This window comes from Ursus arctos, unplaced genomic scaffold, assembly GCF_023065955.2.
Source record: "Ursus arctos isolate Adak ecotype North America unplaced genomic scaffold, UrsArc2.0 scaffold_24, whole genome shotgun sequence".
NCBI lineage: Eukaryota > Metazoa > Chordata > Mammalia > Carnivora > Ursidae > Ursus > Ursus arctos.
Genome location: NW_026622919.1, coordinates 19,320,448 through 19,347,117, shown reverse-complemented (window position 1 = coordinate 19,347,117; position 26,670 = coordinate 19,320,448). Strand labels below are relative to the sequence as shown.

The following is a 26,670-nucleotide window of genomic DNA, read 5'->3' as shown; positions in this document are numbered from 1 at the left end:
TTCTCCCATTCTGTCAGTGTCTTTTGGTTTTGTTGACTGTTTCCTCTGCTGTGCAGAAGCTTTTTATCTTGATTCAGTCCCAATAGTTCATTTCTGCCTTTGTTTCCCTTGCCTTTGGAGACGTGTCTAGCCAGAAGTTCCTGCAGCTGAGGTTGAAAAGTTTGCTGCCCATCTTCTTCTCTAGAATTTTGATGGATTTAGGCCTGATATTTTTAGATGGATATATTTTGAAATTTCTTTACTGATTATAGACTTATTCTGGTTTTTTTTCTTTCTTGTCAGTTTTGATAAGTTATATTTTTCCAGAAAATTGTTTTAATCTGAACTTTCTGAGAAGTTTTTGGCATAATGCTCATTTTAGTATTTTTAAAAATCTCCATCTATAGTTGCCTATTTATTTTTTTGTTATACAGAACACTTCATGAATTTGTGCTTCATCCATGTGCAGGAGCCATGCTAATCTTCTCTGTATCGTTCCAATTTTTTTTTAGCATATGCACTGCCAAAGCAAGCACTATAGTTGCCTTTTTAAATTCTTATATTTATTTATGCCTTCTCTCAGTCTTATAACATTTTGTCTGTTTTGTCTTTTTATTTTTTATTTTTATTTTATTTTATTTATTTTTAAATTTAATTTAATTTTTTATTTTTTTTCTGCTGAGCAGGGAGCCTGACACAGGGCTTGATCCCAGGACCCCGAGATCATGACCTGAGCCAAAGGCAGACACTTAACCAACTGAGCCACCCAGGCACCCCTATTTTGTCTTTTTAAATAACCAGCTTATAAGTAAATAATAAAATTTTAAAATGTAATAACACCAAAAAACAGCTTTTGGTTTGGTACATCTTCTCTGGGACTTTCCTTCATTTCTGCTCTTTGTTGTTTTCTGCCTCCTGTTACCTTGTTCTCACTTCTTGAACGCTTAGTATAATCATTTTTAGTCTTTTCTATTACATGCATTTATGATTATAAATATCCTTTTTTTTTTTTTTAAGATTTGTTTATTTTAGAGAGGGCAGGAAAGAGGGACAGAGGGAGAGAGAGTTTCAAGCAGACTTCATGCTGAGTGTGGAGCCCAACACAGGACTCAGTCTCACGACCCTGAGATCACAGCCTGAGCTGAAACCAAGAGTCGAATGCTTAACCGACTGTGCTACCCAGGTGCCCCTGAGTTTCCTTTTAAATAGTACATTAGGGGCGCCTGGGTGGCACAGCGGTTAAGCGTCTGCCTTCGGCTCAGGGCGTGATCCCGGCGTTCTGGGATCGAGCCCCACGTCAGGCTCTTCCGCTGTGAGCCTGCTTCTTCCTCTCCCACTCCCCCTGCTTGTGTTCCCTCTCTCTCTGGCTGTCTGTATCTCTGTCGAATAAATAAATAAAATCTTTAAAAAAAAATAAATAAATAAATAAATAGTACATTAGCTGTATCCCACAAAGTTTGATCTTTACATTTAAAAAGATTTTTTTTTAAGTAGGCTCCACGACAAATGTGGGGCTCAAACTCATGACCTCAAGATCAAGAGTCATGTGCTCTACCTACTGAGCCAGCCAGGCGCCCCTGGTCTTTACATTTTCATTATCATTCCATTCCAAATATTTTAAGAATTTCTTTTTTTCAAGATTTTCTCTCTCTTTTTTTTTATTTTAAAGATCTTGTTTATTTATTTATTTTAGAGAGAGAGCATGAGCAGGGAGAGGAGCATAGTTGGGGGGAGAGGGAGGAAGAATCTGAAGCAGACTCCGTGTTGAGCGCACACATGGGGCTCAGTCTCAAAGCCTTAAGATCATGAGCTGAGCTGAAACCAAGAGTTGGACACTTAAGGACTGAGCCATGCAGGCACCCTTAAGAATTTCATTATGGTTTCTTCTTTGAGCCATGAATTATTTAGGACTATTTTAGCATTTCCAAATATGTAGTTTAGGTGTGGTTTTTTTTTTTTTTTTTTTTTTTTTTTTTTTTAATGTGTTTAGAGAGAGTGCATGCACAGAGCCAAGGGGTAGGGCCAGAGGGATAGGGAGACAGAGCCTTTTTAAAAAAATATTTTATTTATTTATTTTAGAGAGAGAGAGAGTGAGAGAGTGGGCGAGGGGTAGGGGAAGAGAGAGAATCCCAAGGAGACTCTGTGCTGAGTGTGGAGCCCAGTGCGGGGCTTGATCCCATGACCCCAAGATCACGACCTGAGCCAAGCCGAAATCAAGAGTCGGACACTCAACCGATTAAGCCACCCTGACGCCCTGGGAGAGAGTCTTAAGCAGTGCAGAGCCCCATGTGGGTCTTGATCTCATGATCCTTGAGATCATGACTTGAGCTGAAACCAGAAGTTGGACACTTAACCACCTGTGCCACCTAAGCCACCTTAGGTTGTCTTTTTGATAATGATTTCTTTTCTTTCTTTTTTTTTTTAAAGATATTTATTTATTTATTTATTTATTTATTTATTTATTTGAGAGAGAGTGAGAGATTGAGTCTGCGTGTGCTAGTGAGGGAAGGGGCAGAGGGAGAGAATCTTCAAACAGACTCCTTTCTGAGCAAGGAGACAGATGGGGCTCGGTTTCACAACCCTGAGATCATGAACTGAGTTGAAACCAAGAGTTGGATGTTAACCGGCTGAGCCACCCAGGCGCCCCTTGATATTGATTTCTAACTTAATTGCATTGTTGTAGAGCATTTCCTGTATAGTACCCGTTCTTCACTGAGATTTGCTGTATGACCTATTTTGTGGTCAGTTTTCATAATGAATTCTTAAAGAGAGAACTGGTGGATGCTGGGATAAAAAATGTGTGTGTGTGTGTGTGTGTGTGTGTGTGTGTGTGTGTATTTTAGGTTAAGCTTATTAATTAGGTTGTTCACATTTTCTCTGTCCTTACTAATATTTGGTAGACTCAATGTATCAATAATTTAAAATTGTATTTAAAATTTTCCACTACATAGGGTTGTCAGTGTCTCCTTGTGGTTCTGTTAATTTCTTTCGGAAATATTTTGAGGATGCCTTTCCCAAGTATTTTGGGACGCCTTACCTGACACTGGCTGCAGTTCAGCTTTGCCTACAGATAATGAAACCAGTAAAGTTATCAAGAGTCTTGTGGCTACTTTCGCTTCAGTTTCATGTTTATTGAAGTGGAAATTTCTGAATGGAAGGTCAAGATACTGCCTCTCGGTGAAAAAAACAAACATTTTATTAGAGACATCCAAGTTTAGGATTGTTGCATCTCCCTGGAAATTGTTTGTAGTGATTCTTGTAATCTCTGATAATGCTTTTTGCCTTAGATTCTCTCTAATAAATATAGTACCAATAATGTCCTTCCTAGTTTCTCCATTATCAGTCTATTCCTCTTACAATTTATTCTTCATATGCAGTATTATTCAAAAAAGTAAATCTTCAAAAATGTTTTTTAAAATCAGATTATTTGGGAGCACCTGGGTGGCTCAGTCGTTAAGCGTCTGCCTTGGGCTCAGGGCGTGATCCTGGAGTTCTGGGATCGAGCCCCACGTCAGGCTCTTCCCATGGGAGCCTGCTTTTTCCTCTCCCACTCCCCCTGCTTGTGTTCCCTCTCTTGCTGGCTGTCTCTCTCTCTGTCAAATAAATAAATAAAATATTTAAAAAATAAAAATCAGATTATTTGATTCCATTCTGCCTATGGAACAATTTTTCCCCTTCTCTGAATATATGATTTATTTATGTCTCTGAGTCACTTGTCATGGTCTTTCTGCTTCATTCTGCCTATTTCTGCTTGGTGAACTCTGCCTCATCCCCAGAGTCCCAGCTCAGGTGTTTCCTTTGTACATTTTTGTCCACTTACTCATTTTTTTCTCATAGTTATTCCTGCATATGTTCATTTCTTTCTTTCATTCTTTCATTCTTTTCCCATTTTCTTTCCTTCTTTTTTCCCCCACATTTTTTATGGATGTAAAATTTATATTCACTGGAATGCATAGACCTTAAGAGTACAGTTTTGTACTCTTGTATGTATGAATGAAGAGTAAATTTTTAAAACCTTTACCAACACCACCCCGGTCAAGATATAGAATATTTCCATCAGCCCAGAAAGGTATCTTGTGCCTACTTCTGGTCATTCTCTACTATTTTGATTTCTACCATCATAGAATAGTTTTGTCTGTTCTTGAACTTTATGTAAATAGAATGATACAAAGCCTTATGTCTGACTTCTTTAACTCAAGCTAATGCTAAGATGTGTCTGTTTTTATGTGTATCTATAGTTGATTCTTCTTATTGCAGAGTAGTATTCCGTTGCATGAATATGCTACAATGTCTTTATCTGTTCTCCTGTTGTTGGATATTTGGAACATTGCCAGTTTGTGGCTATTGTGAATAAAGCTGTTGTAAACATTCTTGTACAAGTCTCTGTAGACATGTTTTCATTTCTTTTAAGCAAATACCTAATAGTGGAATGCTTAGTCATGAGGTAGGTAGGTATATGTTTTAATTGTATAAGAAGGTGACAATATTTACTTTTTTAAAATAGCGTTTATCACAATAAATTGTATTTATTAGTTTGTGTCTGTCTCATCCGTGGGTCTGATGGTTCCTCAAAGCTTGGACATATCCTTTTGTATTTATACCGATGCCTAATATAGTGCCTGGCGCATAGTTGTTGCTCTATAAATGTTGAGTGAGTAGCTATAGTTCTTTACTTTTTAAAAAAATTTTTTGTATTACTTTTAAGCACCTTTTTAAATTTCGTTTTATTTATTTATTTTAGAGAGAGTGCGCATGTGTGGGGGGGAGAGGCAAAGGGAAAGGGGTGAGAAAATCTTTTTTTTAACTCCTTTATTTTTTTTATTTAAAGGTTTTATTTATTTGAGACAGGGAGAGAGAAGCACAAGTGGTGGGGGGTGCAGAGGGAGAGGGAGAAGCAGACACCCCACTGGGCAGTGAGTTCAACAGGGCTCGATCCCAGGACCCTGAGATCATGACCTGAGCTGAAGGCAAACGTTTAACCAAGCCATGGCCTAGGGTGAGAGACTCTTAAGCAGACTCCACGCTAAGTGCAGAGCCTGACCTGATCACGATGTGAGACGAAACCAAGAGTCAGACGCTTAACCAGCTGAGCCACCCAGGCGCCCCTTACCTGTATTACTTTTATGGAATTTATCACAAGGTATCTTATTGATTGTGTTCATCCTTTTTCTTTATTAGATTGCAGGCTTCTTAGTAAGTAGGAACTTGTTTTATTTTTGTTTGTATTTCCCAGAATATCTGTCACATTGCTTTGAAAATTACTTGTGATGTATGAATGAATAAACCAGCCTGTCCCCTAGGAAGTGAAGATCCTGGGACGGAAGAATAAGAGAAGTTTGCCTTCTGTGTCTTCTGATGGGAAGGAAGAGAAGGAAAACCTGGCAAAGCTTCTATTACATCCGTTGCTCAAATTTTTGGCTGGGGGAGCTCACTGAGACATTGGCCTGGGGAGACCATTTTGTACCATACTCTTTTATCTAATTTGCCTCCATTCCAGCAATATGGTGCTACAGTGAGGGAGGGGTTTTTACCTTCAGTTGGTGTGATTGGCCCCGAAGCAGGTTATGTAGATCAGTAGGGCCGTTATTGTTAGTGTTGCATCAGACACCGAAACAAAATATTAGATTTTCACTTTGCAGGGTGTCACTTGTGAAACAGAAAGTAGATACAGTATTTAAATATGTGGTATTGTGTTCTTATTTTGCAGTTAAATCCAGATGTGAATGTTTTCCAGCGGAAATTTGTGAATGAAGTTAGAAGATGTGAAGAAATGGATCGAAAGCTTCGTATGTACATTTTGGTTCCGTATGATGTTCCTATAATGAGTAATTTGTCTTAAATTAGAGACACTAGTCCTCTTAACAAAAGAAGAAAATACTGCAGGAGAAAAAGAAAGGAAGAATAGTCTTATGATCCTGGTATTAAGATGAACTTCTTGTGTACAAGTAGATTTTTTTTTTTTTTTAAGATTTTATTTATTTATTTATTTGACAGAGAGAGACGGCCAGCGAGAAAGGGAACACAAGCAGGGGGAGTGGGAGAGGAAGAAGCAGGCTCACAGCAGAGGAGCCTGATGTGGGGCTTGATCCCATAACGCCGGGATCACGCCCTGAGCTGAAGGCAGACGCTTAACCGCTGTGCCACCCAGGTGCCCCGTGTACAAGTAGATTTTGTGGTATTGGGGCTAGGTGGTGTTTAATGAAAACCTTGTCTGAGATGACAAGGCTGCAAACTGAACATATTGGTTATTTTTCTGTGGAAAGGGTTTTATAGCAGTACCGCATTATGGACTTTTTTTTTTTTTCAAGATTTTATTTATTTATTTGACAGAGAGAGACAGCCAGCAAGAGAGGGAACACAAGCAGGGGGAGTGGGAGAGGAAGAAGCAGGCTCCCAGCGGAAGATCCCAGAACTCTGGGATCACGCCCTGAGCCGAAGGCAGACGCTTAACGACTGCGCCACCCAGGCGCCCCCGCATTATAGACTTCTGAGAGATAGGCCACAGACCATCATCTTATTTTATTTTAATTTATTAAATATTTTATTTATTTATTTTTAAAGATTTTATTTATTCATTTAAGAGAGAGACAGAGAGAGCACAAGCAGGGGGAAAGGCAGAAGGAGAGGGAGAAGCAGTCTCCTGGCTGAGCAAGGAGTCCAATGTGGGACTCGATCCCAGGACCCTGGGATCATGACCTGAGTCGAAGGCAGACGCTTAATGACTGAGCCACCCAGGTACCCCTAATTTGACATTTTTATGAAGGAAGAAACTAACACATTTATTAGGGTCCTGTTGAGAGTTGGGGTGTTCATATACTTAATTTCATTCATTCCTCACAGTATTCCTTCAGGTGGGTATTACCTCATTTAATAAATGAGGAAGTTGGGGTGCCTGGCTGGCTCAGTTGGTAGAGCATCCAACTCTTGATCTCTGGGTCATGAGTTTGAGCCCCACGTTGGTAGAGATTACTGTAGAAAGAGGTGGGGAGGAAGGAAGGAAAGAAAGAAAGAAAAGAAAAAAGAAACCAAAGATCAGAGAGGTTAAGTGACTTGCCCAAGAACAGAAGCAGTTATGCTGGAATCAGTATTTGAACCCCAGTTGTTCTCTCTGACCCCCAAACCAATGATCTTGCTATGCCAGCTTTCAGTTAGCTGATTGGCGAATTTGGTCTCTGCTCTAAAAAAGTCACTAGTTGTCACTTTTGTCTTCTGGTTTTTTGGGGCCTTACTCCATGTCACACTTTTTGTTTTTTTGTTTTGTTAAAACTGATCCGTTTTTCAAATTTTATGAAACCTTTTTGATCTGGAATTGTCTCACTAGTGTGCTAAATGTCAAATATTCTATTGAATTGTGCTTTTCTGTAGCTCCGCTCTACAACAATATCTACAAACAGAACCATCGTACTCTGGACTAGTAGTCGCACATGGTGGAGAACTGAAGTAGATGAGGTTTTAAGATCAGAAGAGGGAAAGAAGATGGTCGTGGGATGATAATCCTCTTTGGTGTGTCTGTGATTTAGAGAGCGTGCAGTGGAAAAAGAGGAACGTGGAGGAAAAAGGATTTACACGTTGTGCTGCTTTTATGTGAAAGTATCTTTATAGAACAAAGCTCTTTTTAGCCAGGTTACCGCTCCTATTTTTTTCCTCAGCTATTGGCAATTCCAGGCCTGTGCTATACCTGAATGTTTTGATTCTGTCATTTTAGGATTTGTTGAGAAAGAGATAAGAAAAGCTAATATCCCAATTATGGACACTGGTGAAAACCCAGAGGTGCCCTTCCCCCGGGACATGATTGACTTAGAGGTAAACAATTCTAAGGAAGCCAGATACGTTTCTTTCTACTTAAATGCAGAAATTATTTTCCTGTGTGGATGGAGAGTAGAGGAATTCTTGCTACAATTGTCCGCATTGTCTCTTGTTGTGAGTTTCTTGTGGAGACTTACCATAGAGCACTATCTTGAACAATTTCACTCGCCACCAAATAAACGTTTATTGCCTTATTGAAACCTTATTAGATTAATGTCACCTTATCTAGTAATTTATTAATCTCATAGACTAAATGAATAAGCAGCAGACTTTTCAATATTTTATCTATCCAAAGTCCCCTGAGAAATTCAACCACGTGTGTAATAGAACTTCTAAAGACAGATGATGTTAAACAAAAAATTTTCATAAACAAAATTGCCCCGGTAAAATGACATTTGCCGGGTAGATATAAAATGTGTTTGAACCATGAGGGTGGCAGGAGTTCTGTGGGATGGATGAATTCATCTGTCTTTCAGAACAAGCATATTGAACTTAGTTTAAGTTAATAGTCTGATTTTTTTTTTCCCCTGTAGGCCAATTTTGAGAAGATTGAAAATGAACTGAAGGAAATCAACACAAACCAGGAAGCTCTGAAGAGAAATTTCCTGGAACTGACTGAATTAAAATTTATACTTCGCAAAACTCAGCAGTTTTTCGATGAGGTCAGACTATTGTTTCTTTTAGTATTTGAGCAGCTGATATTACACCTGCGCAAGTGGGCCATGTTGTTATTCCAGAAATTATTTTAATTTGCTAGTTTGAAAGCAATACCATTTTTGCACCGTTTTAGTTGAAGAAATGTCAGATTTTGTTCCATTTTTCATGCAGTACACAGCCAGTCATGGTTTTGTATATTTTTGCATTTTCTGCAATTTTTCATCACAAGATGGGGAAGGGAACCCTAAAGTAGTTGTGTAAACATAACCGAAATTTTTACATTATATTTTAAGGTAAGTAAAGGCTTCAGGTAAAAGTTAAAGCAACAAGACAGATTTGGTCCTACGTGAAATTATAACGAAGTTTTAATCTTTTATCGTCAAATTTTTATTTTTATTTTATTCTCTATGTTTGCTTATCAATCATGAGCACATTTGTAACTATCCACATAGCACGTCACATTTTAATTTTTCAAGAGTTTCTCTTTATGTTGTATGGAAATATTGGTAGGATGCCTGTTTTTGAAATTCCTGGATTTTCACGGAAACTCAATTGCACTACTTTATAGGGAAAAATGTAAATCAGTTCCTGGGTTAAAAATGTAGGTTGCACATGACAGTTTGCTGAGGTGAGCCCATGGAAAGGCATGGGAGCAAGGTTTTCAAAAGGCTTCCTTCTCCTAATTACCCCTGGAAAGGAGTCTTAGCTTTCAGCTTGGACTTGCTTTATTGGTGGCCTAAGATATCAGTAACTCTCTTTTTTACAGTAAGGTGTCTTTGCCACCAGATTAGCAATATCAGACACTTCAGCTATTGGTCCAGCCACTGTTCGGTGTGCCTTCCATAAAATTCTTTATTTCCTTGGCTCAACAACAACAACAAAATTTGACAAAGCTTTTTGAAAATAGAAGGCCCGTTTTAGTTAGCACGTGATATATTCTCTGTCTCTGTTTTTAAGATTTTATTTATTTATTTATTTGAGAGAGCGAGAGAGCGCATGAGCAGTGGGGAGAGGGAGAAACAGGCTCCCTGGGGGGCCCCGGGGTCATGACCTGAACTGAAGGCAGATGCCTAACCCACTGAGCCACCCAGGTGCCCCAGGTGATGTATTCTCAGTTCTACTTTTAATATCTGTCTTTTAAGAAAAGACCAACTCTCTAGCCCTCTAGACTGGAGCCCGGGCTCTGTAACTAGCAGCATGAGCCTCACCTGGGAACTTGTCAGAATGGACATTACTAGTCCTCCCTCCAGACTCAGGGAATCAGAAACTCTGAGGGGGGGCCCAGTGATCTGTTTTCACAAGGTGACTCTGAGGCGCACTAGTTTGTGAAACACTGGGCTCCAGAAAGTCAGCTGAAGATGTGATACATTCCTCAGTAACTAGGGACTGACTCAGACAAGCCATGCTAATTAAAAAAATCTGTTGGGGCAAGGGACCAGGGAAAAGCTCATAAGAATTTAATTGCGAGATCATCCCAAGAATCAGAATCTGGCTATGTATCAAGAGAGGTTTGGTGTGAATATTCAGCTTGCTCACTGAGTGGAGAATTTTGAGACTGACAGAAACTTCTTTCACCAGTCCCCGATATCTCATTGCATTAGAGGGTGTGGGACAGTGTGATTAACTCTTTCCAAGTGTTCCAGGTCTTTTGCAACAGGCATGGCCACTTTTGCCATATGGTTTTAATGAACAAGTAATCTGGAATTCCCGTTGTGCACTGCCTAAACTGTTATTGTATTTATATTCATTAATTCACTGAGCATTTAATGAGCACCTACTCTGCGTGAGGCACAAGATGAGTAAGACATGGTCAAGGAATGCATCGCTTAGTCATATCAGGAAACATGCCAGAACACAGTCCCTCCATATGCCCACAGATGTGTGCTTTTCTAAATGTGTCCAAGCTGCTGCCCACAGATCCAGTTTCAACTGGCCTCAGAATCAAAACTCAGGTACTTTGAGCATCACTTGGGGCTTAATGCTTTTGCCCTCCCCCCCCTTTCCCCTTTTGATATAGTCTTTGTTTATGACTGGGATGTTGCTGAAGTGTATGCAAATGTCTTTCATAACCTCCTGAGTTTAAGGAATGGAATAGGCTTCCTTGTCTAGTTCATTCTGAGAGAAAATCTGAATAAAGACTGGCAAATGGACTCCCTTATGGGCAGCAGTTACTTGAATTGTTTTTAAACAATACTTGTTACTAAAAACAAGGTACTAAAAACAAAATAAATCACTTGGAAAGATGATCACAGTTTTAAAATCGTAAGTTCTGGATTTAGGAATTTTCTTTATGATTAATAAATCGAAACATAGAAACACCCATGCTGAGAAGGCAGGCTGGAAGTCTTCATGACCTTCATGCCCAATCCACAATGGATTGTTTTGCCCCTTACTCAGGCAAAATATTTTTTTTTTTTTTTTTGGTAATAATCTCGAAGTACTTTTGAGCGTGAGGCCTTGGCTGTGAGAGATTCTTTGGCTGCTTTTGTCATCAGTCTGTCTTGTTCCTAGCACCCTCACCGTAGCGCGGGGAGTCTTCTGACAAGAGCTACTCTGCCTTTCTACTCCGAGTGCAGAGTCCATGCCTTGCGGAGGCCTGCCGCTAGCTCATAGGCTCCGCCAGGTCCCTTTCAATGGCCCTTGCCCTGCTCTTGCCAGACAGCAGCCTCGCGTGTCACTGCCTTGATAGGAAATGAGACCTCACAGAGTAAGTGCATCTGTGCTCGTGAGTGCGCACTTTACATAATGCAAAAGATAAACTTGGGACCCTCAAATCTCGGAAACGTGATTTTTTTCACGAGATCGTCTTCCATGCCTGAAATTAGTGTTTGCAAATGGCCTGAAACACGACCAGTTCAGACCCTTCTTTTTTATATAATTTGGTGAACATGATCAATAATTTATAATAATGAGTTAGCAGAAAATGGCTAAATCAGGAAATGATTCTTTCCATCTTTAGGCATAGCGGTCATGATTGGCAGGATGTCTGGAAGGGGAAGAGTAAACATAAATTGAACATTCTTATGATTTAAGATGATTACAAATTCGACTTAGCCATTTCTTATCCAGAGCATTTAAAATGACTTGTTAATGATTATCCTTTTCTCAGTCTTCTTGCTTATGAAGAACTGTAAGAGCTGGAGAGAATTCTCTGCATCTTTTACCATAAGCACCCTAACATATGAGAGCGTAAAGAAGACTGGAAAAGTAATGGTTAATGGCATGCAGGTCCCTGCCTTCCTTTCCTTCTGAGTCTTCCATCCATCTGCTTTTCTTTACTTTTCTTTCCCATCTGCCATCTCCTCTGGGGCTTGGGCGAATACCTTAAGTGACGAAATGTGATTTCTCTCTCAACGTAGCTGGAAGTAAAAGCGTTTGCTCTTGGTAATTAACGCAGCTTGACCTGGGTGTGCTGTCGACAGGGTGCTGCTGAGATTCTGCTGCTTCCTCTTTCAGGGCATCTGGTCTTAGTGTTCCGACTGGGGGAAAGGTGAACCGGAGAGCACAGCGAGTAATTCAGACGCACACGGGCAGTGTTGTTACTGCTATTCGGAAACCCAGAATAGGATTCAGATACCCCACGATGCGGTTTCAGAGATTGTCTTAAAGGCCCTCAGTGAGCAGTTCTGGCCCTCCTAGTTCCCCATGAGGCACAGTTATTTTACTTAAAAATGTTTGACTTCCCTCTCTAAAATGTAGGATTCTGAAGTACGAAGTAGTGAAATTATTAATTAGACTATTAGTGCGAGTTTTCTTTTCATTTTAATTCTGTTGAGGTTTTACGCCCCCTGAGTCCCAGGCCAGCAGTAGACGACAGCGTAGTCTAGCTCTTCAGCTCTCTTTGCTGCTCCAGCAGTTGTCCCCTGTAGGGCACAGATGTTTGCACTGTGCCTCATCTTTTGGCTTTACTGAAAGCAGGTCTTGTGAACCCTGCGGGGAAGTAGGCAGAAGTCTTGTGGCGAGCAGTCAGTTTCGCGGGCTTTTGCCAAGGGACATCCCAAGAACAAGTTGAAATGAGGTAGTCATCTAGATCCTTAAAATGTGTTGCCTGTGGCTTGCAATCAGCTGATCTGATATTAAGAAGAAACCAAAAAAAGCCCCCTAAACTTCCATTCGATAGCAAGTGGAAACCTATTGCCCCCATTATCTCTTCTTAAACTTTTTCACATCTCATGACAGTATTTGTCTGCCCTCTGACGTACTCAGGGCCTGCCCTTCCTTTTCTTTCTTTTCTTTTTTTTGGGGGGTGGGGAGGAGGTGGAGGGAAGGTTGAATGTTGATCTTGCATCAACTTTTAGAATTCACGTCCCCAGAAATTTCTTTCTGTTTTTTTTTAGGCTTTCAGCCTTATCATTTGGTTTTTATCCTCTGGTTTATACTCAATCCTAAAGCCCTCCCCCACACCCCTTGACTTTACCTTTATGGTCCTATCACTTATCAAGTGAGGTTCCCTTGTGACATTTTTTGATCATAAGGTTAACAGGAAGAGAATCGAATTGGTGTTTGGAATGAAAATGATAGAGAAAAATTCTCCTGATTTTTTTGTTTAGTTTTGCTTTTGAGAAGGAAGATTATTCTGGCTTATTTCTAGTCTTTGGTCAAACAAGCAGTGTGTGGATATTAAAGTTGGGGAGATCAGGTGGCAGAGAAGTTGATTGGCCTTTTTTTAGAGCAGCTTCTCCTTCCTGATAAGAATAAAAGGTGGTAGGATGTTTTGGATAGAGAGAGTCTAGGAAGTATAGACTTCCATCTGAGAAGGTCCCTCTCCTCCTTCATTTCATTGTATAAACTGTCATGGTGGAAATCATTTTAAATCTGAACCATTAAACGAGCCAACATACTCTATATTGGTTTATTATCGGTTACGTTATCTTCACTTGATTGAGATTATTGGCTTCCACTTTGTTCTCAGTGACCCTTAACTATATGGCCTAACATGAACTTTTTAATATTCCTAGATTCCTGGTCAGAAACTAGGACATTCAGATAGGCTTTCACTTCTCCTTCCCTTTGTTGATGCAGTGGAGTCCCTGGCCTGCCCAGCTGCTGTGCTGCTTCTCCTTTTGGAGAAGGAAATACTCTAAATCCCATGGCTTGGGGCATTTTATACAGTGGCCATGCTGAAAGCTGTCATGTTCTGAATTTTGAAGAGCATGGAAACCCAGACATGTGGAAACGCCCCTTCCACTTTTCTCCCTATCACGCTGTGCTCACGACGGTGGCGGTGCCTTGCTTTCTTCCTTGGAAAGAGAGTCTCCATCTTTCACATTCCCACCCAGTGAAAATTCTAGTCTGTAGCTGCCTGGAAATGTGATGTTGAGAGTATCTTCAGAGTTGCTTTGGTTTTGCTGAAAACGGAGAAACATTTCAGCTTCCATCCACACGCACAGGTATTTCCTGGTACTTTCATGGCTCATTCAGGGAAACACAGAAAAAATGGTTTCCACCAAGTAACAGATTTATACATTGTCACCATTATTTAGTGGTTTTTTTTCCCCTTTATTCTTTATTTCAAAAACCATTTCCCCAGATGCTTTACTGGGACAGTTAAGCTTTCTTTTCCTCTTGTTTCTTTCCTTTGTTTTCTTCCCCTATTTTTGTGGGTATGTCGTCTCTTTTGGTGGTTTTCTTCTTTTCCTTCTTTATTTTCTGAACTTATCTCCTGGTTCCTCGTTCCCTGCATGCCACTAACTATTTTCATTAGATATTAATTGATTTGTGAATTCAGGCTGAATTGCATCATCAGCAGATGGCGGATCCAGACTTGTTGGAAGAGTCCTCGTCCCTCTTGGAGCCAAGTGAGATGGGAAGAGGCACACCTCTAAGACTTGGGTAAGTACTCCTTCAGCCCTCTGTAACTCGGTGGGGCCACATTCAATTTTGCTATCAAAAGAGTAGTGAAGCTGGGCATTCACTTGTTTCCAGGAAGTGTTTTCTTCCGAGCCTCTTGAGAGGTGTTCCTACGTCACTTTGGATTCAGTTCCTGAGCTCTTCTGTCAGCCCTCTCCTGGTTCTGGGAAGAAGACTTTGGGAGCCCTCGACATAACACTGCATAGCCTTGCGTTTGTCCTGTTTGCCCCCCTCCCCTCACTTCCTTTCTTTGTCTTAAAGCCTTCCATCCCATGGCGTGGAATAGAGTTCCCCATCTGCCTCTTCTCCCCACAGCTTCGTGGCTGGTGTGATTAACCGGGAACGCATCCCTACTTTTGAGCGCATGCTTTGGCGGGTGTGCCGGGGGAATGTGTTCCTGCGACAGGCTGAAATCGAGAATCCCCTGGAGGATCCTGTGACTGTAAGACAAGGAAATTGCGTCCTGTGGAGTAGGTCTTGTAAAGGGAGCTCAGAGCAGTAACACTGCATGGTACCACCTAAATCTGACCCTCCCGCAGAGGAGCCCTTATGTTTCCCCCCGCCTTGATCTGCGAATAGGAAGTACTACTCCTTACCTCTCAGCTTCCATCCTCTGAGTACCGATGATTTATACTGACAGATGCATAGACATTTTCGAGCCCCACCTATGTCGGTATTATTTGGACTATAAATATGTTTTTCCCCTTTATTTTAAACTTCAGCTTTATATACTTTCTGTTACTTCTCAGAGGCCAAAAGAAAATTAACTTTCTATGAAGATTAGAGCATGACATCTGGTTCCAAGTTTGGTAATATCAATGTGTAAGAAGAGAGAGTTCCTCTTAACTATGAGCTTTATAAGTTGATGAAATTTTTAGTTGGTAAGGTTCTTTGTCTACTTGTTTGTTGGGAGATTTAGAAACTTAGTTTAAAAATACTATATTGTGCAAGATCGGAGGATCTTCCCTACCCAGTTCTTTGCAAAGTAGGACTGGCTAAACATCTTGGCATTTGGCATAATGGGACGGAGCTCTTAACATCAGCCTACGCTAAGTGTGGTGAATCCTGATTTCAGGGATCACACGCAAGGAACATGAAATGTTCTGCAAAGAAATTTACTTTACTTTTGTATTGGTAATATTTGGAAGCCTGGACTTGGATTTTCTGTTGAAAATTATCTTTTGGATTTTCTTAAATTAGTATCTTTTGCTCCACGAAGAGAGATTGGATTGTGAGACTTCTCAGAGTGGTTGGGTCATGCAGCTGAAATGGTCTGGGTATCTGAGGCTTTTATCCTTTTATCCTCCTGAACAGGAGCGTGGGGCACTTAGGGTTCAGTGAGCCCCGAGAGGAGCAGTTGTGCAGATTCACCGAAGGCTGTCCTCGCGTTGTGGGGACATCGCAGTCTGCAGTGACTCCTAATGTGGAGCTCTTCTCAGGAATATTCAGCCAGGTTTCTGGGCAACAGAAACATTCTTTTATCAACAAATTAAGGGAAGGGGTCTGGATAGCGACAGCAGAGCGGCAGCACAGGAATGTATGTGCTCCAGTTTATTCTCCGTTCTGGAGAATTTAGGGATTTAAGACTCTTTGCCCCATTTTCTTCACTCCTCATTTCCTTTTATCCTTCTAAAGTTAGTTTGTTTTTTATTATAAAAACTCTAGGAATATGAGAAAATACAGGCAACCAGAGGATGGTTAACACCAGTTAGGCTTATTTTTTTTTTTATCTTTCCCTGTAGTCCTTGTGTCAGATTTCACATGTGAACTTGGTATTTGGAATAGCCCTCCTCCCTGTCCCTTAGATCAAACTTAGCATGAAGCATGAGATTCCACATCAGCATTCTTCCCCAAACCCTCTCTTCCTTATAGTTCCTCAGTCCCCTTTATCTGGGAACTTCTAAGCATGGAACAAATGGGAATGGCTTCCTTTCCTCTCCTCCATCCTTACTCAGGCAGTGTGAGGTTTGAAGTTGAATTGGTAAAAAGGGCTCTATGGAGCTACAAGGAGAATCATCTTAGCGTCTGTGTTCAGCTCAGGGTTGAGCTTAAAAACAAATACAGAAGGGTTTTTTTTGTGAATGAGAGACTACAGGGCAAATGTTCTTGGAGCAGAGCTTAAATGGATGGAGGATGATAATTCAAGTGCAGGGTTGCCATATCCTTCAAAGACTCCCGTTGTTCCAGTATCACCAAGACAGTTGGGTATTTAAGAAATTTTCTTCCAGGCCAGGAGTCTGAATTCTCTGTTTTGGGTTTGGGGCCCAGGGTGACTACGTGCACAAGTCCGTATTCATCATTTTCTTCCAAGGCGATCAGCTGAAAAACAGAGTCAAGAAGATCTGTGAAGGGTAAGAGAATTGTGCCTCCCTGAGGGTGTAGCCAGGCTGCCTGACTCTTAAGCCTCAGAGTATAGAATAGCGAAACAATAACGCTTTTAGTCTACTTTGACACAGCGCATATATCTTTTAATGATATTAGGGCTATTTTAAACAATTAAAAATGACCTAAGTTCATTTTTAAAAGTACTGTCAAAACCATAATTTCCTTTCTTTGGAAAAAAGTAATTAGGACTCATGGTTTATAAATGCTTCATTGTTCCAGGACAATGGGTTTATATACCCAGCAGTGTGCCATAGGCACTGTGCCCGCACACTTTTCTGAAATTCTGCCCATAAAGTCTCTTATCCGTGCCATTTTTCTCTAGTAATTTACAATATGATTTGTATTCCTGAGTTTTTAAAATTTTAATCTAAGGGAATTCAGTAGCTGCAGAGAATGTCAAATAGTTCAAATGTTATTGCTCCATCTATAGGACACTTCATATTTGTTAATGATCAGCGCACGAGTCTGAGCTAATCCTGTTTTGGTCCTTCTGGTACATTAAGCTTACTTTCTGAGGTTAAGAAACTTCCGTGTTCGGGGCGCCTGGGTAGCGCAGTCGTTAAGCGTCCGCCTTCGGCTCAGGGCGTGATCCTGGCGTTCCGGGATCGAGCCCCACATCGGGCTCCTCCGCTATGAGCCTGCTTCTTCCTCTCCCACTCCCCCTGCTGTGTTCCCTCTCTCCCTGGCTGTCTCTCTGTCACATAAATAAATAAAATCTTTAAAAAAAAAAAAAGAAACTTCCGTGTTCATCAGGCTGTGTCTGTGTGTTCCAGGTTCCGGGCCTCACTCTATCCCTGTCCTGAGACACCACAGGAGAGGAAGGAAATGGCTTCTGGAGTTAATACCAGGATTGACGATCTCCAAATGGTACCAGAGGGCTGGAGGGAATTTTTGTGTGTGTGAAATACTATAATCGAAGACCGTTCTCCTTCCTTGAAACACTAACAGTTTATTTGGCACCCACAGCCGCCAGGATGCCAAAATAAGAAGTGTCCATGGGTAACTTGTGCCCTTGGGAGCTGGAGAAAAGTTTCAGGGAATGACTGTTAAAAATAGCATAACAGCGTTAATCATCCTCAAACGCGACAGGAATGCTATACATCTGAAATTGTTGTTGCTTCGAGTATTCAGTTTCCCTCATGAGTCTGAGGTATTTTTTATGAGTAAAAAAAAAGTATACTTAGTTGAGAAAAAAAATCAAGTAATACAGAAGTACGCATCGAGTCAGTTCTGCCGTCTCTCACATACTCTGTCCTTCCAGAGGCAGCTGCTTTTAACAGCTTGGTGTTTAACTTCTGGTCACCTCAGGTCTTAACCACATGGTCTAGCCAGAGAGTCCTACTGTAAGTCTGGTACCCAAGAAGAGACTGCGTTAGATTTTTACCACCTCACCAGTGTGGTTTATACGCTCCATGGTTGTCATGAGGTCCTAAGGATGGAGTCATGATTGAGGCGTACATGGAAGGAAAGCGTGGCCAGTTGGAGCTTTGTTCCCTGTTGAAAGGATGTGACGATTGCCCTCTTGAAACATTAAAACATACAGTAGTGCCCACCCCCCCTTATCTGCGATTTTGCCTTCTGAGGTTTCAGGTACCCACAGTAAACTCTGGGTCTGAAACATGATCCTCCCCCTGACGAGGTCAGAAGGTTAGTAGTAGCCTACGTCACATGCCTACATCATTCACCTCACTTCATCTTCTCACGTAGACATTGTACCTTCTCCCATCCTCACAAGAAGGGTGAATACGGTACAATATGATATTTAGAGAGAGAGAGACCACATTCCCATGACTTTTATTATAGCATATTGTTATAATTATTCTATTCTATTATTGTTAATCTCTTTGCATAATTTTTAAATTAAACATCATAGGTATGTGTGTATAGAAAAAAACACACTATATATAGTTAGGCAGTATTCACGGTTTCAGGCACCCACTGGGGGTCTTGGGTGGTGTCCCCTACAGATAAGGGGGCCCACTGTACTTAATCTCAAAGACAGTTCTTTCCAGCAGGGGCAAAATTGTCAGACATGTTGTAACTCCCATTTTAACTCGCTTTGTCATCTTTCCCTCCAACTCCCATTGTCTGTGACCCACCAACTTGACCTATTTCTAGCTCCTTTGAGATACACTTACCTGTTTAACCAAGGGAAGAGAGTTTTTTAGAACTGCTGGTAGGTGATAGGCCAATTAGCCTGGTCTGGGTTCTAGGGCTATCTTATCCCCTCCAAGACTTACGCGTAGATTTTTAAAAGGCATGGGCAACATGGTCAGAATTTGATCTTTGAAATACCCAGCCGTATGAACTGAAACTTTAAAAAGGAATTGAGGGGTGCCTGGCTGGCTTAGTTGGTAGAGCATGCAACTCGATCTCAGGGCTGTGAGTTCGAGCCCCATGTTGGGTGTGGAGATTACTTAAAAATAAAATCTTTTAAAATAATAATAAAATAATAATAATAAAAGGGATTGAGTATCAAGGAGTGAGATGTGGGGGTGGGGGATGGGGAAAGAGAAAAGTAGATAGGGCATTGCTTACAGGTTTATCCAGCATCCTTCTAGAAGTTTGAATAGTAGTTGTAAAATTGTCAACAGCCAGAAGGAGAGAAAATAACTTTGTTCCTTCTCAAGTGATACAAGAGTTTCTCTAGTATGCTTTTTTTTTTTTTTTTTTTTTTTTAAACCCTCTATGGAGCCCCGCATTGCATCGGGCTCCCTGCTCAGTGGGAAGCCTGCTTCTCCCTCCCCCACTCCCCCTGCTTGTGTTCCCTCTCTCGCTGTGTCTCTCTGTCAAATAAATAAAAATCTTGTGTTTTTTTTTTTTTAAGATTTTATTTATTTATTTGACAGAGAGAGACAGCCAGCGAGAGAGGGAATACAAGCAGGGGGAGTGGGAGAGGAAGAAGCAGGCTCCCAGTGGAGGAGCCTGATGTGGGACTCGATCCTAGAATGCCGGGACCACGTCCTGAGCCGAAGGCAGATGCTCAACGACTGCGCCACCCAGGCGCCCCCAAATAAATAAAAAAATTAAAAATAAAATAAAACCTTCCTCCTCCTTAAATAAATAAATAAATAAATATAAAGCTCTGTGGAAGTCACCACCTAGTGCCCCAGAAAGTAGTTACTACTTTTTTCTGAATTGACTTGATGAGCCAGGTACGATGGAGCATTGTACATTTTAAAGAAAGGTGGAGATTTAAGGTCAATTTTCATGCAGAAGTGCGAGTGGTGGGCCGATTGGCTTAGCCGCTCTCCTGCTGTTGAAATCTTAAATGGTGATAAACAAGACGGTAGAGTGTGAAGTGTCCCTGCCCCTACCTCCCACTCCAGTCTTGGTGCCTGATTCCTGTGAGGGCAATATGTCCTGGTTTCCAAAGGATCAGCACCCCCGTCTCGTCGTCCCCCCCCCCCCCCCCCCCCCCCCCCCCCGCCGAAGCCTGACAGAAAGATAAAGCCTTATCTGCCCCATGATAACAGTGGTATGTGGCAGTCTAAATCTCCTCTAAGGCCTTGAGTCCTTCTGACCCCATCATGTCTCCTGTCCCTTGTTCCCTGGCATGGAGTCTCTTGGCATAGGCAGACGGTATTCACCACTGCCTCTTTCCCATCATTCCCTGATGCTGGCTTATGTCCAGGGCATTTTGCAGCTTACTGTTTTTAAGTGTGGATTTTGTCAATTCCCAGCCCTATGATGCGGACTTCTTTGAGTCTGAGTTACAGATTCTACGTGGAAAGCCATTGCTCTTTAATGATCCAGGTGAGCTGTGGATTTGGTGGGAAGATAAATAGAGAGAAACTAAAAACGATTTCCTCAGGTTTCTCTTCAGCTTGAAGCCAAATGAAAATGAACGTAACTAAAGCTCTAATTTCTTGTAATTTGCTCCCCACCCTCCCAAAAAAGCCATTCTAGTCAGAAGAAGAATAAATCCCTAGCAGCCCTTCTCACAAAGCCGTGCCTCTTTGTCATTCATATCCTGAGACCTCAGCCTGGTGTCGAAGGATCTCTCCTTGTTCCTTTCTCTCCCACAAGGTTCTCAATCAAACAGAGGACCACCGCCAGAGGGTCCTGCAGGCAGCTGCTAAGAACATCCGTGTCTGGTTCATCAAGGTGCGCAAGATGAAGGCCATCTACCACACCCTGAACCTGTGCAACATCGACGTGACCCAGAAGTGCCTGATCGCAGAGGTCTGGTGCCCCGTCACCGACCTCGACTCCATCCAGTTTGCACTCAGAAGGGGCACGGTGAGTCCCCCACAACTGGGAGTGCAGCCAGGAAGAGAGGTTCCCATCCATAGTAACATTAATTGATTACATTCTTATGGCATTTTTACTTTCAGAGTTCCTGGATGTACTTATCTTGTACTCCTCTCGCATCCTAACAATACATCTTGTATACCCTTGTTTTCCAAGTGTGGAAACTGCAGTTCAAAAAAGATGAAATGACGGGGCACCTGGGTGCCTCAGTCCTTAGCCGGTTGCATGTCTGACTCTTGATTTTGGCTCAAGTCATGATCTCAGGGTCGTGAGATCCAGCCCCACATCGGGCTCCATGCTCAGCATGGAGTCTGCTTGGGATTCTCTCCCTCTCCCTCTCCCTCTGCCCCTCCCCCCACTCATGTGTGCATGCACGCTCTCTCTCTCAAAATAAATAGTAAAAAAAATAAATAAAAAAATAAAGACCAAATGACTTGGTCATATACCCATGATTCTTCAGAATAGCTCCTGACCAGAACATCAGTTTCTTTGTCCATTCTCTCTGCCCCTCAGACTGGTTGGTTTTGTTTTTTTTTTTTAAGATTTTATTTATTTATTTGAGAGGGAGGGTGGGAGAGCACAAGTGGATGGAGGGGAGGAAGGGGCAGAAGGAGAGGGAGAAGCAGACCCTGCTGAGCAGGGAGCCCAGTGAAGGGCTCAATCCCAGGACCCCAAGATCATGACATAAGCAGAAGACGGACGCTTAACTGACTGAGCCATCCAGGCACCCCCATCAGACTGCTTCTGAGAGATCACCTAGCAGTCCTGTCTAGTAGTTAGAGTTTGAGAAGATAATGCTGTTTTCTCCATTAAAGGAGAGAACAACGATACTCTTAGAAAGGCAGATGAGGATGTCTCCAGACAAGGAAGTTTCATGTTTTCTTTGGTTGCACATTTTAGATTTGAATTTTCTCACATAAGGATATTCTTTCCAACATTTAATTTAAATCTTTCATTGTAGATTTTATACCTAGTTCCAATTTCTCCAAAGACTGGGCAAGATCGAGATACAATTTACATAAAATAAAATGCACCCATTTTATATGTGTAGTCTGATGAGTTTTAATAAATATATATATATATCTGTGTAACCACCACAATTAGGATTATCTAATTTTGACATATGTGTTTAATGTTTCCCAGGAACACAGTGGTTCCACTGTGCCCTCTATTCTGAACAGGATGCAAACAAATCAGACACCGCCAACCTATAACAAAACGAACAAGTTCACATATGGCTTTCAGAACATAGTTGATGCTTACGGAATTGGAACTTATCGAGAGATCAATCCAGGTGAAAAAGCTTGAATCTTCTCCCTCTAGAGGTTTTATTTTTTGTTTGTTTGTTTGTTTCTTCTAATGCCTCCCTTCAAATGTTCTTGAGTAACTGGCATAAAACTAACGATGTTGTCAAGACCTCAGCTGTAGTGATTCCTTCTAGGAGGTGCCCATTTTGACACAGGGAGGGAGGTTTATTGCTGGGTGGCACTGTTCTAAGAGGTGGTTTTATAGGCGTGAGCTCAGCGGGTTGGATTCTTTTGTGTGCCCTCACAACTGTGAAACACCTGGCTTTCTCTAGCATACCATTTGTAGGAAGTGCTTTAAGCAAAAAGTTTTTTTTCTGAGATGTTAGATATTTTTAAATGGCTTCCCTATTCCAGGTTAGACAGAGAAAATATAGCAATTTTTGACCATTTTAGACACAAAGCAGATTTCACAAAGCAAAAACAGGAGAGTTAATTATTAAATCGAGTCTGAGAATTTGTTTTTAGCTGGAGTCTTCCCCAGGACTGGCTTTGCTGTGGGTTCTGGGCTTTCTCCCACTCAACCTGCGAGCTTTATTCAGCTGAGAAATGGTTGCTGCCCAAGAGAAGAAAGCTGGCCGATCAAAGGAGCAGTGTTCCGGGGTTTAGAGGAAAGGAATCAAAGAACAAACCACACTCTTGCCGGGGCTAGAGACAAAACTTTCACTTCCTGTGTTCTCTGTTTAAAATGCTAGCGGTAGCCCTGATCTCATCCCAGCTGCTTTGTGAGGACGCCCAGATCCTGCCATGGAAGGTTTTCTCTGGGAGTCCATCTGACCAACAGCTAGGGAATGGGTGCCCTTGTACTAATCTTAGAGGATGAGGAGGAATGTGATCTGCTGCTGGTGGTTGCGGTTTTCTGTACTTTTTTCCTCTGCTTTCTTCATAGCTCCCTATACCATCATCACTTTCCCTTTCCTGTTTGCTGTGATGTTTGGGGACTTTGGCCATGGTATTTTGATGACCCTTTTTGCCGTATGGATGGTATTGAGGGAGAGCCGGATCCTCTCTCAGAAGAATGAGAATGAGGTAATGTTTGCTTCATCTGCGTTGGACTGAAACTTTGTAATTTCTCAAGCATTCATTATAAAATTATGATCCGGAAGTCTTTTATCCATGAATTTATAGAGAAGTTATAGAGGCTGTTTCAATGTTCATTTTAACTCTAAAGTGGTCATGTGCTGTGAAAGTAATTTCTTGTTAGCATTGTCTTTTGGCCTTTAAGCTCTCTGACCTGGGGTGGGTGGAGTAAATTAATGTGAGAAGAAGGGTCAAAAATTCTCAATAATGTTGTCACAGCACGAGCCACAGGGAGTGTGTTTCACTGACTTCTTTCTTCCGGTTCCCAGATGTTTAGCACTGTATTCAGCGGCCGGTACATTATTCTGCTGATGGGTGTGTTTTCCATCTACACTGGCCTCATCTACAATGATTGCTTTTCCAAGTCTCTTAATATCTTTGGGTCATCCTGGAGCGTACGGCCGATGTTCACTTTGTATAATTGGACGTAAGTTGCAAAGAAGCTCAAAGTCAAAGGTTATTCCTTTCCTGTTCAGCTCTGATTTTCCAGACAAGAGGTAAACTTATACTTCTTTAGGAAGTGGCAGACAGCGTCTCTGTTTCAGAAGAATGCATGTCCCCTCTTATTAATGCCCCAGCCTGGCAAGTGTTTGTGATTCCTTCAGCACTACCAAGAAACTGAGTGCCTGGGGTGCCTGGGTGGCCCAGTCAGTTAGGCATCTGACTGTTGATCTCAGCTCAGGTCTTGATCTTGAGGTCGTAAGTTCAAGCCCTATATTGGGGTCCACACTAGGTGTGGAGCCTACTTAGGAAAAAGAAAGAAAGAAACTGGAACTATAAATTTAGGTACATTGTTTCTTTTTGTAAATTAAAAGCAGATTCCCCCAAATTCCCTACTTAGTTGGATAGGTGTGTTTGTTTGTTGTGGCCTTTTGTTATTTCTTTTTTTTTTTTTTTTTAAGATTTTATTTATTTATTCGACAGAGATAGAGACAGCCAGCGAGAGAGGGAACACAAGCAGGGGGAGTGGGAGAGGAAGAAGCAGGCTCCCAGCAGAGAAGCCCGACGCGGGGCTCGATCCCAGAACGCCGGGATCACGCCCTGAGCCGAAGGCAGACACCCAACCACTGTGCCACCCAGGCGCCCCCCTTTTGTTATTTCTGATCCCTCCTCATTCTCAGATGCTAGTCCCTCCTCTTTTATTGAAGAGACAAGACAGCTGTAGTAGTTTCTTTTAGGATCAGTTTTGGACCCCAGCAGTTTCCCTCTCTTGATAAAAATAAATGGAACTTTTCTCCTAACGTGGTAGGGATGAGACGCTTCGGGGGAACCCTGTTCTGCAGTTGAACCCATCTGTCCGTGGAGTTTTTGGTGGACCATACCCTTTTGGCATCGATCCAGTAAGAGCACTTCTTTCCTATTATGTCTAATACCAGATATATTTTTTAAAGATTTTATTTATTTAGTTATTTACTTACTTATTTGAGAGAGAGTGAGAGAGAGAGAGAGTGCACATGTGTGTGTGGGGGGGGAGGCAGAGGGCAAGAAGAGGAAAAGGGAAAGAGTCCCAGGCAGACTCCGTGCTGAGCGCAGAGCCCGTTACAAGGCTTGATCCCATGACCCTGAGATCATGACCCGAGCCAAAACCAAGAGTCAGATGCCCAACCAGCTGAGCCACCCAGGTGCCCCTAACACCAGATTTTTAAACTGTAACCCTGAAGTGAGAGAATTGAATTGAAGATAGTTATTTGGTTTTCAGTTGAAGTATTTTTGGAAAGCCTTTGTGTATCTGTCTAGAGTACTTCCAAACCATAAGAAAGCCAAGGGCCTTGGGGAGCCGAATAATTTTTCCTGTGCTGCTTATTTCAGAGGTGCGTAATAATTTTGACCCTGGGAAGATTGACTTCTAAAATTCCTTCCCAGTTTATTTCTGTTTAACTTAGTTTGGTTTTTATTTTTAGCAGATATTTTAACAAAGCAGAAGCAGTTCTTTCCTATGGATTTTTAGATTTCCATTTTTATCCTTACATACTTACAGAAACTTTTCCCAGAATTAAAAAACAAAAAAACAAAAAAACTTTGGGCAAACAAAGTGTGATCCAATCTTTTGTGTTGTGTGCTGAAAGGGGAATGGGGGAGGAGTAGAAGAATGAGCATTAGACAGGAAGGAGTACAGAGTTCCAGAGGAAAACAGATCCTTGTGGGCCAGAAAGATCAAGGTTTCTTAAATGGGCATTAATTTGGCCTTTAAAAAATATTTCAGATTGTTACAGATGAGGAGAAGTGTGTGCAAAAGCATAGAGGTGGGGTTACTCGTTTTGATTCTTATAAAAGCAAATGTTACTGCAATGGTCCCTGTAGGCCAGGCACTGTACTCTGCCCTCGGCACATCTGATTCCACTCCAACAGTTCTAACAGGGAAGTACTGCTACCCCTACCATACAGATACGGAGACCACGGCTTGGAGAGGTTGAGTAACATTTCACATATGCATTTAACAAATGTTTATTGAATCCCTGTTGTGTGCAGGCATCGTGCTTGCTGGGGGAACACATTATTTAAGTTGTACCTCCTGCCTTCAAGTAGCTTAGAGTCTAATAATAATATTAGGTAACGTTATATAGTATTCTGTACTTAACAGAAAGTTTTTTGTGTTTTGTTTTGTTTTGTTGTCTTGCGTACATCTCATGTGATGCTTAGGTGTTGAGTTTGAAGTGCCTGTTGGACGCACAGGTGTAAATGTCCATTAGGCAGTTGGAGCCATAGAACTGAATTTCGGGGGAGATGGGCTGAGAGAGAACCAGCCACAAGTTTTCAGGTTAGAAGTCACCAAGGATGAGCTCCTCACAGGGAAACCGGTTCAGAAAAAATGATGCCAGGCTCGCTGGTGGAAGATCTGGCTTATCCTGCTACTGAGTTTGCACTTTATCCGAAAGAAGACGATAGGGGTGCGTCGTAAGTTTGGGCACAAGGCAGTGACTGTGTCAGAGGCATTGACTTAGGAAACGTGATCTGATGGTCAAGCAGAGGCAGAGGAACTGTGGAAAACAGTACAGATGTCAAAGCCCTAGGTGACAAAGCTTAAGGCAATTAATATTTAAAAATAGATGGAACTCCCCCAGAAGACAGACTGGAAGAACAGGTGAATGACAAGCTTATGGATCCCACAGAACTGTGAAACTCCAACGCTGGGGAAAAGAATGTATTGAGCTCCAGGTGTTTCCTCATGACTCATTTATCCTTCAGGCTAAAATCCTTCCTTCCTTCCTTCCTTCCTTCATTCCTTCCTTCCTTCCTTCCTTCTTTCCTTCCTTTTTTTACCTTTTTCCCATTTCAAATAGATTCTTATTTTCCAAATAAATATATAAATAAAATTAAAAAAAATAAAAATAGATGGAACGATAGCACCGTGGGG

The 26,670-nt window shown here is 41.7% G+C and overlaps 1 protein-coding gene and 1 non-coding gene across 6 annotated transcripts in view; one reads left to right on the top strand and one right to left on the bottom strand.

Annotated features, from left to right (window-relative positions):
- ATP6V0A1 (ATPase H+ transporting V0 subunit a1) overlaps positions 1 to 26,670 on the top strand; it is a 59,340-nt gene that overhangs the window by 11,312 nt on the left and 21,358 nt on the right. For 3 of the 5 annotated variants that reach the window (XM_026512800.4, XM_044389231.3, XM_044389230.3), the window contains exons 3-14: positions 5,687 to 5,765; positions 7,685 to 7,782; positions 8,319 to 8,447; positions 14,171 to 14,274; positions 14,608 to 14,734; positions 16,561 to 16,643; positions 17,451 to 17,544; positions 20,707 to 20,919; positions 22,075 to 22,225; positions 23,125 to 23,264; positions 23,585 to 23,742; positions 24,565 to 24,655. In XM_026512800.4, the coding sequence (XP_026368585.1) occupies positions 5,687 to 5,765; positions 7,685 to 7,782; positions 8,319 to 8,447; positions 14,171 to 14,274; positions 14,608 to 14,734; positions 16,561 to 16,643; positions 17,451 to 17,544; positions 20,707 to 20,919; positions 22,075 to 22,225; positions 23,125 to 23,264; positions 23,585 to 23,742; positions 24,565 to 24,655 (1,467 nt within the window). The remainder of the gene's footprint in view (positions 1 to 5,686; positions 5,766 to 7,684; positions 7,783 to 8,318; positions 8,448 to 14,170; positions 14,275 to 14,607; positions 14,735 to 16,560; positions 16,644 to 17,450; positions 17,545 to 20,706; positions 20,920 to 22,074; positions 22,226 to 23,124; positions 23,265 to 23,584; positions 23,743 to 24,564; positions 24,656 to 26,670) is intronic. The other 2 variants (XM_026512801.4, XM_048224872.2) reach the window with 1 other exon arrangement.
- On the bottom strand, positions 404 to 507 carry LOC113265701 (U6 spliceosomal RNA). The gene has a single exon (XR_003320109.1). It is a non-coding gene; the product is annotated as a U6 spliceosomal RNA (small nuclear RNA).